The sequence below is a fragment of the Bos javanicus genome, chromosome 25 (genome assembly GCF_032452875.1).
Source record: "Bos javanicus breed banteng chromosome 25, ARS-OSU_banteng_1.0, whole genome shotgun sequence".
Taxonomy (NCBI): Eukaryota; Metazoa; Chordata; class Mammalia; order Artiodactyla; family Bovidae; genus Bos; species Bos javanicus.
In genome coordinates, this window is record NC_083892.1 from 25815054 (window position 1) to 25828991 (window position 13938).

General features: G+C 51.5%; 1 protein-coding gene across 1 annotated transcript; it reads right to left on the reverse strand.

Annotated features, from left to right (window-relative positions):
• Positions 1-102: 102 nt before the first annotated feature.
• Positions 103-8720, reverse strand: SPNS1 (SPNS lysolipid transporter 1, lysophospholipid). The gene is made up of 12 exons (XM_061401503.1): positions 8095-8720; positions 7933-7998; positions 6143-6279; positions 4817-4968; positions 4659-4725; positions 3726-3871; positions 2949-3104; positions 2448-2637; positions 2011-2076; positions 1409-1507; positions 722-893; positions 103-442 (listed from the first exon to the last, which is right to left on the reverse strand). Exons 1-12 carry the CDS (start codon positions 8333-8335, stop codon positions 348-350), a joined length of 1587 nt encoding a protein of 528 aa, XP_061257487.1. The 5' UTR covers positions 8336-8720; the 3' UTR covers positions 103-347.
• Positions 8721-13938: the final 5218 nt, after the last annotated feature.

A 13938-nucleotide genomic window follows, 5' to 3' on the forward strand; every position in this document is an offset into this window, starting at 1 on the left:
CACCCAACAGCCCCTGGGACCCTGGGCCTAGAGAGGGGGCATCTCCCACCATCCAGAGGTCAGAGGTCCCTAACCCAGAGAGACTCCAGCAGGCACTTGGGGTTCTGGCTACAAATTTTATTCAGTTACAAATAGCACCGAGCCCCAGGGCTGCTCCAGGGGCAGGGGCTCCCCCGTCCCGAGCCCCCAGTGTCCCCACTTGGCCACCCATGTAGTGTGTGGGAGCTGGAACATGGCCCAAGGCCCCTCCCAGAAAATGGGCTAGCCGAGGAGTTGGGCCCCGGGCACCTCCCAGGGTGGGCCCAGGGCCAGCTGTGATAGGTCTGCAGATAGCAAGCGGTGATCCCTCAGATAAGCACGCTGGACACAGGGACCCGGGTGGAGCGTCCTCGCTGGGGCACCACGATCCGGTCATCGGTGGGCCCAGTTTCAGGCAACAGACCTGCCGGGGAAGAGAATCAGAGCCAGGGCTGGATGGAAAGACAGACACAGGCCCAGGGAGGGGACAAACAAGCAGTGGCAAATGGACAGGGCAGCAGAGCTGGGCACACAGCAGGGTATAAGCTCATGGGTCAGGCAGCCCGGAAGCCAAGGAAGGGGAGGGCTGAGGACTAAGAGAGGCCAGGTACACGGGGCTGGGTGGGCAGACAGACGGACCAGCAGGCAGCATCATGAAGCTAGACAGGGAGCTGTGGACGGACAGAGGGGAGGCCCGACCGACCCTGCACGTGCAGCTGAGCCTGCCGGCGGTCGCTCTCGATGAAGATGGCGGTGCCCAGGAAGGCCGCGCCCCCGAGCGCCCCCACAAAGGCGCAGAGCATGAGAGAGAACTGCAGGGCCCGGAACTCGGACAAGAAGGAGGGGGGCCAGTCCCGGCGCAGGCGGTCAGAGATCTGCAGGGAGACAGGGAAAGAAAGGTCAAGAGAGGGACTTCCCTGGCGGTCCAGTAGCTAAGACTTGGCCTTCCAGCGCAGGGGGTGCGGGTTCGACCCCTTGTCCGGGAGCTAAGATCCCGCATGCCTCACAGCCAACAAACCAAAACATAAAAAAGAAGCAATACTGTAACAAATTCAACAAAGACTTTGCAGAATTTTTCATCAAAAAAATTTAAAAAAAAAGAAGGAAAAGAAAAGTCAGAAGAAAGAGGCATGGAAAGGAAGCCCCCAAACTCCAGAAGAACAAAGAAGACTTAAGCCAGGACCTCACCGGCGGAAATCTACCAAGACAAAATCCTGCCGGCAGAGCTGAGGCTTCGAGGTGAGGGGTGCCTGGCACTGGGACTCGGATGCCTCACTTGGACTGGACCCTCTTATTTGGCCTGTGCTCAGGCCGCTGGCGACTGGCTGGTGCCAGGAACGTAGGGTGCCCCTGAAGCCTACCCCAGGCCTGGCCAAGAGGTCCTGCTCACCGAACCAATGAGGTACGGGCTCCCAGCATCACCCAGCAGGTGGGACAGTACAATCTGGAAGGCTTCGGCAGTGGAGCGTCGTGTGGGGATCACCACGTACTGGTGGGAGAGAGGAGCAGGAGGCAGAGGGTAAGGACAGGACCGAGGCACACCCCAGGCTGACATCAGGGGAACCCCAGCTCAGAGGTGTGGCTGGGATGAAGGGCAGGGCAGGCCCAAACTACAGGCCCACTTGGGGCTGGAAGTCAGTCTCAGGACTAGGTTCTGAAAAAGGGGTGACCATCACAATTCAAGACAAGTGAGGTTCCCTATGGGGCTTCCCAGGTGGCCCTAGTGGTAAAGAATGCGCCTGCCAATGCAGGAGACATAAGAGACATGAGTTCAAGCCCTGAGTCAGGAAGATCCCCTGGAGGAGGGCATGCAACCCACTCCAGTATTCTTGCCTGGAGAATCCCATGGACAGAGGAGCCTGGAGGGGTACAGTGTCCATAGGGTTGCAAAGAATCGGACACAACTGAAGCGACTTAGCACACATGAGGTTTCCTACCCACCGCCCGCTCCCATCCGCCACTGGGGTAACCTTGGGCCAGCCACCTACTTACCAGCAGAATATCAGCCACGATGGCCCAGTTCATGGACAATAGTGTCTCTCCAATAAAAATGAAAATCTGGAGGATGGGAGGTAGGTGGTGAAGGAGGGGGCATGGGGTGGGTCTCACCACAACATGAGCAGACATGTGGAGGGCTCACCAGGTACCAGGGCCCTCTGTTAACTCCTTTAACCTGTTAACTCTGTTAACCCTCACAACACCCGCAGGAGACAGGTGCTAATAGCAATCCCATTTTACAGCAGTTGACACTGAGCACAGAGAGGTTAAGTCACTTGCCCAAAGTCACACAGCTAAGAATGGCCAGAGCTGAGATGCAAACCCAGGCATTCCTGCTCCAGAGTCGGCTCTGACCCCAATCCTGCCCCTCGGTGCACCATCCCTCCACCCTGGACCCAGACCACCCCCCTAGACACCCGCTGGCTACTCACATAGGTGGCCACGATGCTGCCACGGGCGCAGGCGAGGGCCAGGAAGAGGAAGGGCGCAGAGCCCAGGAGGCCAGCAGCACAAACCAGTGGGTCAGCCCGGGGGTTGGTGCGGCGGAGGCGGCGGCTGATCTCCACACCGAGGCCCACACCCAGGACCCCGGTGAGGCAGGTGATGAGTCCGAAGATGAGGCTAGGGGAGGGGGATGAAAAGGGGGGCTAGTCCTTCTGCCTGGCAAGCCCCCTAGCCTCACCCCCAAGGCCCAGAGATGGTCCATCGCAGCCACGCTCACAACCCAGGTCTATCTAGGCACAGAACCCCATGGCACACAAAGCTCCAAGAGGAAGACACCTACTCCCAGACCAGGAAACCGAGACTCTGCGAGAGGAAGTAGCTGTGGAGTCAGGATTCAGAAGCTCCTTGCCTGAGTCTGAATCACAGACCCTCTCCACTTCATCCCCTGCCACCTGCAGGGCCCCCCAGCCCAGTCCCCATCCAGGTACCTGTCAGAGGAAGAGCAGGAGTCTCCAGGAAGGCAGGGTGGGGTCTCCCCCAAGACCACACGGGAACGCAGCAAGAAAGCAGGGGCCCAAAGAGCCAGGGAACCCGTGACAAAGGCCACAGCAGTGAAACCAAGGGAAGACAGGATGAAACTGGGACTGTAGACAATCAGGAGGGAGGAAGTTAGACTCCACTGAGGTTTCAGGGTCAGAGACCTCTGTTCTTCCTCTCTGGCTTATTTGAATTATCTGGGCACTGGGTGTAATGGTTGTCCCAGCTCCAGGATCTGGGCCTGTAATTCAAGCAGCTGCCACAAAGGGGCCAAGGTGATAGCATTCCTTGCCTTGGGGTAGGGTCAGCTGATAGAACACACAAAGACCACACCCAAGTAAATCTCAAAACAGACCCCAGGGCATCCCTGGGGGCCTCAGATGTTAGGTTAGGATGGAACTAAACTCAGATCAAACCAGTCAGTTTCCAGTAAAGGAAATCAGTCCTGAATATTTATTGGAAGGGCTGATGCTGAAGTTGAAACTCCAATACTTTGGCCACCGGATTTGAAGAACTGACTCACTAGAAAAGACCCTGATGCTGGGAAAGACTGAAGGCAGGAGGAGAAGGGGACGACAGAGGATGAGATGGTTGGATGGCATCACCGACTTGATGGACATGAGTTTCAGCAAGCTCCTGAGTTGGTGATGGACAGAGAAGCCTGGCGTGCTGTAGTCCATGGGGTCACAAAGAGTCGGACATGACTGAGCGACTGAACTGAAACTCACTTTCTTGCCAGAGCCCTCAGATCTGCCCACCACGACGTGGGGTTCAGGGGTGGTGAGTCTGAGTGGCGCTCCACAGCTCCCCTTGGTGGCTCCCGTACTACCAGGAACAGCAGCACAACAGCCAGCACTCCTAGACCTGGCGTCACCTGGGGAAAGAGTGGGCTTCAGGAAGGGAACAGACTGGGAGGTACTCAGCCCTGGGGAATGAGAGACCATAAGGGTGTGTAAAGGCAAGACCTCAACCAACCAGGGAGTGCTTGCTCAAGGAAGTTAAACCTGTGACTGAGGGGAGGGATGACAGTCACTGTCAATGGATCCCGTTTCTGCAAGCCTAACTGCTCCCTCCTTGGCAACCACGGACTTTCCCTAACTTTCTTTTGGGAAACCACTCCCTACATCTCTCTCAACTCATTTGGTTCAAACGGGGTGGGGCTTGAAACCCAGACTTAGCCAACAAGAGTCACATTAACCTCCCAGGCCTTGGTTGATTCAGTGGAAGGCATGTGACCTGCATTCATCTAATCAGACACCATCCAGGACTACTACTCAAGGATCCAGGCTGCTAAAGTTTGTAAGTGGGAAGATAAACATGTGGAGCTTTTATTTGCTTGAGAATGAAGATAACACAGAGGAAAGTAGAGCTGAGAAAAAAGATGAGCAAATTCCTGGGACAGTGTGGGTGTCCTGATCCAGCTTTACCTGAAGCTCACCCTGGGACTTTCCAATACAGTCCCATTAGGGGGCGTACAGTTTACAATGGCTTCTGTCACCTGTAACCAAGAGTTTTATCTAGTGTGTGGCTTCATAGTGAGGGCAGCTAGGCTTCCCGCAGGCTTAGCAGAGTGAGTAATGCCTTAAAAGGGGGGTGCCTGAAGGTAAAAAAGGGTCAGTGAGCATATTGCTGACCTTCCCCCAGGCTGTGACCCAACTCACCCGCAGAGCCCAGTGCCAGTCTCCGGCCACATCCTTCACTTTGGAGCCTGCAATGTAACCCAGACCACTGGGGAAAGAGGGTGGGGGAGGAGACAGCTGGTCAGTCACGTCCCAGGCGAGGCCCTCCTGCCTCCCTATCAGGCTCGAGGTCCACTCACCTGCCCACCGGGATGGCAAAGTAGAAGACGCTGAGCATCCGACTCCGCTGGTCTGCCACGAAGAGGTCAGCGATGAGGGTGGGCGCGATGGTGGAGTAACTGGCCTCCCCAACCCCCACCAGGCCCCGGGTCAGGAGGAGCAGCCAGAATCGCTGGGGAATGAGATATGGGGGAGGTGGCACCCCGCGCTGCGGCCAGCCTCCCCGCCAATCTCACCAGCCCGCTCTGGGGAGGTGGCGGGGATGGCAGGAGAGGCCTGGGGTTCAGAAGCAAACAGACCTGAGCTTGAATCCTGGCTCCACTACTTACTAGCTGTGACTGTGAGAAAGCAACTTAACCTCTCTGAGCCTCAGTTTCCTTATCTGCAAAAGGGGATAATAACAACAACTTGTTCACATAACTACTGTGAGAACGGGACCACCAAAGGGCTATTCATTATTTTGCACCTATTGGTGCAAAATAAATCTTTATTTCTATCTCGTCCACCCATCCAAGACACCCCAGTAGTGAATAATGATCTTAGGTGGGGGTTTACTTGTCTGCCAAAGACACTAGAAGCTAAGGACAAGGCACGATCACCCAAGGAGAGTACGTAGTGTCCAGGGCTGAGGAGACAGAGTCCCAGGGCAGAGAGTGACAACAGACAGGGGAAAGTTTAAAGGAGTAAAGAAGCAACAGCCAGAGAGGCGGGGCAAAAACCAGAAGAGGGGAGTCAGAGAAGTCAGAAGAGTTTCCGGAAGGAAGAAGTGGGTCAACAGAGCCAGAGGCTTCCAGGAGATTAAGGGAGAACAGGCCTAGGAAGTTGGGAGCTACAGTTAGCAATTGAGAGGGCCCTGTTGACTTTGGCAATGGAGTGGTGGGGGCAGGTAAGCCAGCCGTGCTCAAGGCGAGACTGAGAGGAGAGGAAGTACAGGCAAAGCAGAGCCTTTGACCGGTTGCCCCTTCACCCAGACTGGAGCTGGGAAAGGGGGCCTTTGGGGAAGTCTGGCTAGGAAAAGGAAGACAAACAGAGGGCAGTCGGGTAAGGTTTTTCCCATGGCAGAGGAACAGGAGCGTTTGGTACGCAATGGAAGGAGTCAATCGCCAAAGGGCGAGAGGGGATGATGGACAGAAGAAGGTTCTGGAAGAACAGGGGAGAGGATGGGGTGGGCAGATGATTCAGGCAGGCAAGGGATAAAAGATGGTATGGACCAAGGGAAGCACACAAGCTCCCCAGGCCCACTCTGCAGTGACTCCAAAGAGCAGCAGCGAAGACTGACGGGAGGGCTGGGGCAGGGGGTGGGGGTGGGGGTGGGGGTGGGAGCAGGAACCAGCATGGGACCTCACCTCTCTGGGGATGAAGGACGACCCCAGTGTCACCAGAGACCAGAAGGCAATGCCCCCGCACATGAGATACTTCCGATTGTACCTGTCACCCAGGTAGCCAAACACAGGTGCCAACACCATGTAACTGGAGATGAACACTGAGGGGAAGCAGAGAGTCACAGCCCAGCCTCAGTACCCCGACCCCAGCCTCCACCCCAGCTTGGGAGTATGAAGAGGGATAGAACAAGTCCCAATCCTGAAACCATCACAGCTTCCTTCTGGGGTGTGGATGGATTGGGGCTGGGGGAGTAGTCGTCCAACCCCGTCTGCAATGTCTTTCAAATCTTCCACTGTAGAATGGATGGCCCAGCTGACTTATCCTATCCTCCATACCCTGGCCCAAAATCTTATCTGATCCACCCCTCCCTACCTCTCCAACCTCACACTTATCCACATTTCCACTTTGCACCAATGGCCCAACTGCCAAGTTCAATACCAACTTAAGGCTTTGGTATTGAAGGCTATGGAGATGCTGTCCTCTCCATCTCTCAATCTCTCCTCTCCCCTGAGCTTCACAGACCTCAGCTCCTTTACCTTCGGCTCAGAAACCTTCCCAACCACCACATATCCAATCTCTATCTCATCTACTTTGTCTTCTTTGACATAACAGTTATTCCTATAGAATACTACCTCATTATTAGTTTAGGGACTGTTGCCCGCTCATGCACAGCAAAATGTTAGCTCCAGAAGAAAAAGACCTTGCCTGTAATGGGCATGACTGTGTTTCCATCCCTTAACACAATGCCTGGCACAAAACAGGTGCCCAGCAAACATAAGGTGAATGAAAACGTGAACAAGGTTGCCAAGAAAGACCTGTTTCTTCCCTAACTCAACAACTCTTTGGAGCTGGGCAGAACTGGACCTGTGATCCCATTCTCATTCCATCCAACTTTGGCTTAAATATCTCCATTTCCTTAGTGGCCTGGAGTGGAGCAAAAAACACTGCAAGACCTTGTTTCAAACTCTTCTTCTGCCTCAAACTCATTGTATGACCCTAAGCAAGTCTTAACTTTTCTCCAAGCCTCAGTTTCTTTATAAAAGTATAGCTTTAAAAATATTTTTTCTTTATAAAAATACTACCTACTTCCTTTATAAAATAAGAATAATAACCCAGATTCTTTGGCTGATAAAAGGATTAGAAGACAATGAGACTAAGAGGTCTTGCCATGCTCTTTGGATGTCATCAGCACTCCCTCCAGAGCCTGGCACAGGTAGGTGCTCAGAAATGAATGAAGGAGGGAAGGAAGGTAAAGAGGAGTAGGTCTTGGCTTTGCCTCTCCCACAAATCCCAAAGTTCTGAACAAGTAACACTCACCTCTTCCCCTCCTGCCACTATTTACTGGGTGCCTACCATTTGCCGACATTGCACAATCCACTTCACAGGCATTACCTCATTTAATCCTCACATCAGCCCTAGGAGGTGAGTCTGGTTATTACGAGTTCCATCTCACCCACAAGGAATGTGAGGCTTAGAGAAACCGAGGGCCTTACCTACCATCACATTCAGTGAAAAGCTGATGTTTAAACCCATGTCGGCCTAAATACCATTACACTAAACTGACTCCCTCTTGAAATCTCTTTAAATGTGGTGTCCTATTCAAACAGGACAGCTTCAGGGTAGAGTCGAGGCCATCTCCCCTAGCTCTGGCCACAGTACCTCCCAAAAATGAGGCCCCAGGCAGGCCAGCATGTGGCCTCAAGGAGGGCAGGACAGAAAGAAGAGCCGCTGTGTGTGCCTAGCCTCCACTTACCGGTCTGGATGAGGCCGGAGCTACCGTCTCCGATGTCGAAGAACTGCTCAATGTCCGGAAGGACTCCTGGGAAGGAGAAGACTCAGGATGGGCCGTCCGAGGCAGCCCCACTCAGGACCCCGCTCCCTTCCCCTCTTCTAACTTTCTCCCAGAAGTCAGTACCAGCCACGGTGAAGCGGTCCATGTAGTTGAGGAGATTGATGTAACACAGCACGGCCACTATGAGAGCCGAATGGCCCGAAGACAAGCCCGTGATGCGCTGCAGTCCTTCCTGGTCCGGGACCGCGGGATCCTCGGACTTCGGGTTCCCCATGGACCCCGGCAACCCTGGGGTGCCGGGCGCCGGCCCGTCGTCCGTGTCATCCGCCTGGCTGAGGAAGGGCGCGGTGTCGGACCCGGACATGGTCCCGGTGGGCCGCGGGTCCCACCGACGATCCCACCTGCGAGAGGAGGAGGCTGGAGAAAGGAGGGAACCCAGGCGAGGGAGATGTGCCTGGACACACGAGAGGAGCTTGCCCCGAAGCACAGAGCCGGGGGATGGCAGCCGGGCTCTATCATGCGTCCCCGCGCCGGCGGACACACCGCGCGGAGGGGACCAGTGGAACTCGGGTGAGATCGGAGACAGGAAGGGGTTGAAGAGAGTTTGTGATCCTCTGCTCCCCGGTTGAGGCCACCCCTGGGCCCGGGTAGGAGCCCACTTGCACTCGCGGTCGCTCAGCCAGGGTGCTGCAATACGGCCACCGCCATGTTGCCAAAGAGCCTGTCATGTGACCCTGGAGCAGGGGCTGGGGCGGTAGACGCCCGGGCGCCGGCGCGGCTACGGAAGCCGAGCGCGCCCCTGCGGCCTCGCAGCCTCTCCCGTGTCAGGTGACTCTGGCCGCTCGCTGGGGTCCTCCGCCGGCTGCGTTCCCGCCGCGACCAGCGACCTAAAGGTGTCTGGGTGAACTGGTGCAGTGCCTCCCCGCTCCGAATCTCTGGCTTCCTTATCTGCAGCGCTATTGGGCAGACCTCTTATCGAAGGAGATCAAAAGAGATAATGGAGCCTTAAAAGGTTCTGGAAGTAGTAAACATCTCTCATTTCAGTTCAGTCGCTCAGTCGTGTCCGACTCTTTGCGACCCAATGGCCTCTAGACGTGCCAACAAACAGCTCTTACTCTCTCCCCCACGGTGTCCAGGTTGGGGCTTTCATACGTGTTGGATAAATAAATGAATGGTGAACAGCGCGACCCCGTCCCTACTTCTCCAGTTCCCCAACCCAACTACCGGTAAACCCCTGAACTTTCCCAGCGGATGTTGAAGAAAGCATCCCTAGACTCCACCTTCTGGAGCCAGTGTGTCCTCACCTCCCAGCGGGACCAAGGTCCTTGCGCCCTCAGATGGTCTCACTTGAAATAGGCAGGGGATAAGGACTGTGGCTCAGACCACGAACTCCTTATTGCCAAATTCAGACTTAAATTGAAGAAAGTAGGGAAAACCACTAGACCATTCAGGTATGATCTAAATCAAATCCCTTATGATTATACAGTGGAAGTGAGAAATAGATTTAAGGGACTAGCTCTGATAGAGTGCCTGATGAACTATGGACGGAGGTTCGTGACATTGTACAGGAGACAGGGATCAAGACCATCCTCATGGAAAAGAAATGCAAAAAACCAAAATGGCTGTCTGGGGAGGCCTTACAAATAGCTGTGAAATGAAGAGAAGCGAAAAGCAAAGGAGAAAAGGAAAGATATAAGCATCTGAATGCAGAGTTCCAAAGAATAGCAAGGAGAGATAAGAAAGCCTTCCTTGGCGATCAGTGCAAAGAAATAGAGGAAAACAACAGAATGGGAAAGACTAGAGATCTCTTCAAGAAAATTAGAGATACCAAGGGAACATTTCATGCAAAGATGGGCTCAATATAAGGACAGAAATGGTATGGACCTAAGAGAAGCAGAAGATATTAAGAAGAGGTGGCAAGAATACACAGAAGAAAAAAAAAAAGAATACACAGAAGAACTGTACAACAAATATCTCCACGACCAAGATAATCACGATGGTGTGATCACTCACCTAGAGCCAGACATCCTGGAATGTGAAGTCAAGTGGGCCTTAGAAAGCATCACTATGAACAAAGCTAGTGGAGGTGATGGAATTCCAGTTGAGCTATTCCAAATCCTGAAAGATGATGCTGTGAAAGTGCTCACTCAATATGCCAGCAAATTTGGAAAACTCAGCAGTGGCCACAGGACTGGAAAAGGTCAGTTTTGATTCCAATCCCAAAGAAAGGCAATGCCAAAGAATGCTCAAAGTACTGCACAACTGCACTCATCTCACACGCTAGTAAAGTAATGCTCAAAATTCTCCAGGCCAGGCTTCAGCAATATGTGAACCGTGAACTTCCAGATGTTCAAGCTGGTTTTAGAAAAGGCAGAGGAACCAGAGATCAAATTGCCAACATCCGCTGGATCATGGAAAAAGCAAGAGAGTTCCAGAAAAACATCTATTTCTGCTTTATTGACTATGCCAAAGCCTTTGACTGTGTGGATCACAATAACTGTGGAAAATTCTGAAAGAGATGGGAATACCAGACCACCTGACCTGCCTCTTGAGAAACCTATATGCAGGTCAGGAAGCAACAGTTAGAACTGGACATGGAACAACAGACTGGTTCCAAATCGGGAAAGGAGTACGTCAAGGCTGTATACTGTCACCCTGCTTATTTAACTTATATGCAGAGTACATCATGAGAAACGCTGGACTGGAAGAAGCACAAGCTGGAATCAAGATTGCCGGGAGAAATATCAATAACCTCAGATATGCAGATGACACTACCCTTATGGCAGAAAGTGAAGAGGAACTAAAAAGCTTCTTGATGAAAGTGAAAGAAGAGAGTGAAAAAGTTGGCTTAAAGCTCAACATTCAGAAAACTAAGATAATGGCATCTGGTCCCATCACTTCATGGCAAATAGATGGGCAAACAGTGGAAACAGTGTCAGACTTTATTTTTTTGGGCTCCAAAATCACTGCAGATGGTGACTGCAGCCATGAAATTAAAAGATGCTTACTCCTTGGAAGGAAAGTTATGACCAACCTAGATAGCATATTCAAAAGCAAAGACATTACTTTGCCAACAAAGGTCCGTCTAGTCAAGGCTATGGTTTTTCCAGTGGTCATGTATGGATGTGAGAGTTGGACTGTGAAGAAAGCTGAGCACTGAAGAATTGATGCTTTTGAACTGTGGTGTTGGAGAAGACTCTTGAGAGTCCCTTGGACTGCAAGGAGATCCAACCAGTCCATTCTGAAGGAGATCAGCCCTGGGATTTCTTTGGAAGGAATGATGCTAAAGCTGAAACTCCAATACTTTGGCCACCTCATGCAAAGAGTTGACTCATTGGAAAAGACTCTGATGCTGGGAGGGATTGGGGGCAGGAGGAGAAGGGGACAACAGAGGATGAGATGGCTGGATGGCATCACCGACTCGATGGGCATGAGTCTGAGTGAACTCCGGGAGTTGTTGATGGACAGGGAGGCCTGGTGTGCTACAATTCATGGGGTCACAAAGAGTCAGACATGACCGAGTGACTGAACTGAACTGAACTAAGGAGACTGCTTTCCAATTAGTGTTGGAGAAGACTCTTGAGAGTCCCTTGGACAGCAAGGAGATAAAAGCAGTCAATCCTAAAGGAAATCAACCTTAAATAATCATTGGAAGAACTGATGCTGAAGCTGAAGCTGCAATACTTTGGCCACCTGATGCAAAGAGCTGACTCATTGGAAAAGACCCTGATGCTGGAAAAGATTGAGGGAAGGAGGAGAAGGGGGCAACAGAGGATGAGACGGTTGGATGGCATCATCAACTCAATGGACATGAGTTTGAGCAAACTCTGGGAGATAGTGAAGGACAGGGAAGCGTGACGTGCTGCAGTCCATGGGGTCAAACAGTGTCAGACATGGCTCAGTGACTGAACAACAAGGAGACTCCTAGCCCCAAGGGGACTTGAACACAACAGAGCCCTGGCACCAAAACAGCTTGGTTCTTAAGCATCTGCTCACCCCAAATCGCCAAGCTACAGTTAATAAACATACACTCTAAGTAAAACTAGTGTTGTCGTTTAGTTGCTAAGTTGTTTCCGACTCTTTAGTGACCCCATGAACCATAGCCAGCCAGGCTCCTTTGTCCATGGGATTTCCCAGGCAAGAATACTGAGGCTTCTCCAGGGGATCTTCCTGACCCAGGGATTGAACCAGAGTCTCCTGCATTGCAGGTGGATTCTCTACCACTTAGCTACCCAGGAAGTTAACACTCGTTGAACTGTAGGTTTAAAATAAGTAAACGCTTAGGCATGTAAATTAAATTCCATTAAGCACCTCTGGACATGAATGCAAATAAAACTTTCTGGTTATAAAGACAAATATTTTGATGCTAATTGGTTTTGGCAAATGGGAAAAATATTTGATTCTTCACCAAGTACAGGTACCTTTTATTTTATTTTTGGCCATGGGGTATATTAGTTCTCCAACCAGAGGTTGAACCCATGCCCTGCAGTGGAAGTGAGGAGTCCTAATCACTGGACTGCCAGTGAGTTTCTCCAGGTGTCCTTTAATTTTATGGATGTCACAATTAAAATTCCTTTAAGGTCAGATAAATAAGATTAAAATTCCTTTAAGGTCAGATAAATAAATACTGTATGAAACCATACAGGTCTATTGGTTTCAACTGGAGCCCAACTTTTTGCTCTGGAAATTGTGGTTTGTGAAATATAAGTACATGTGGAATTTTTTGGGAAAAAAAGTTCATCTATGACAAGTGTCACAAAAAAAGAAGTCTGGCATATGGTGTTATAAGGACCTGATATCAGGGGCATTTGACCTGGTCAGGGAAGTTTGATAGCCTCTCTGAGGAAGTGGTCCTTGAGCTCTGCAAACAAAATAAGAGCACTTAGCCCTCAAGCCTGGTCTTCCCTGGTGGCTCAGACAGTAACAAATCTGGCTGCAATGTGGGAGAGCTGGGTTCAATCCCTGAGTCAGGAAGATCTCCTGGAGAAAGAAATGGCAACCCATTCCAGTATTCTTGCCTGAAAAATCCCATGGACAGAGGAGCCTGATGGGCTACAGTCCATGGGGTTACAAAGAATCAGATACCACTGAAGGTCTAACACTTTGATTTCACTTTTCGAGCCTAGAGCCCATGCTCCACAACTCAAGAAGTCCCCGTGTGCCTCAACTAGAGAAAAGTCCGTGGGCCACTCTGAAGACCTACTGCAGCTGGGAAAAAGTTAAAAAAAAAAAAAAAGAAGCATCTCAACATCGTACAAAGATTAACCTGCCGCAGCTGCTGACCAACAGCACATGTGGTGTTCAGACGAAGAGATTAAGTTGATAATCAGGTGAAGCACTTTGTGCTCCAGACAGAGGAAGTTAAGGATAATAGGATGCTCTGGGATTGGAATTAACAGGCTGTTAGGTAGTTAATACTCATTTCAAGAAGAGTTTTAATGAACCCTGATGGGTGCATCTTCCCGTACATAGAAAAGTACTATAATCATTAATTTGAGAAAACTGTTCTTTGTTCTTTGTTGTTCTTGTTTTCTGTTTTTGTTTGTTTGGGACCACACCTTGGGGCATGCACGATCTTAGTTCCCTGACCAGGGATCAAACCCGTGCCCCCTGCAGTGGAAGCATGGAGTCCCAACTGCTGGACCGTCAGGGAAGTCCCCGAGAAATCTGTTCTTTGTGACTGTCAGTAATCTTTTACCAAAAAGTATACTGACAGCTTGTATTTCCTGACCAAAATATATACATGTAAATTGGCCTTGCCTGCTAGCTCTTTGGAGCAGTTTCTCAGTAAGCTCCTGAATAAAACCTCAGTTGTTGGGGAGGAGTCAGGCAGCAGAAGAGCATGTGCAAAGGCCCTGTCACAAAAGGAAGCACAAGGAGCACAAGGATCTGAAAGGGCAGTGTGGAGAGCAGTGAGAGTGGGAGACTGGCTCGGGAGTAGGCGGGGAGCAGGCTGGGCAGGCCCGG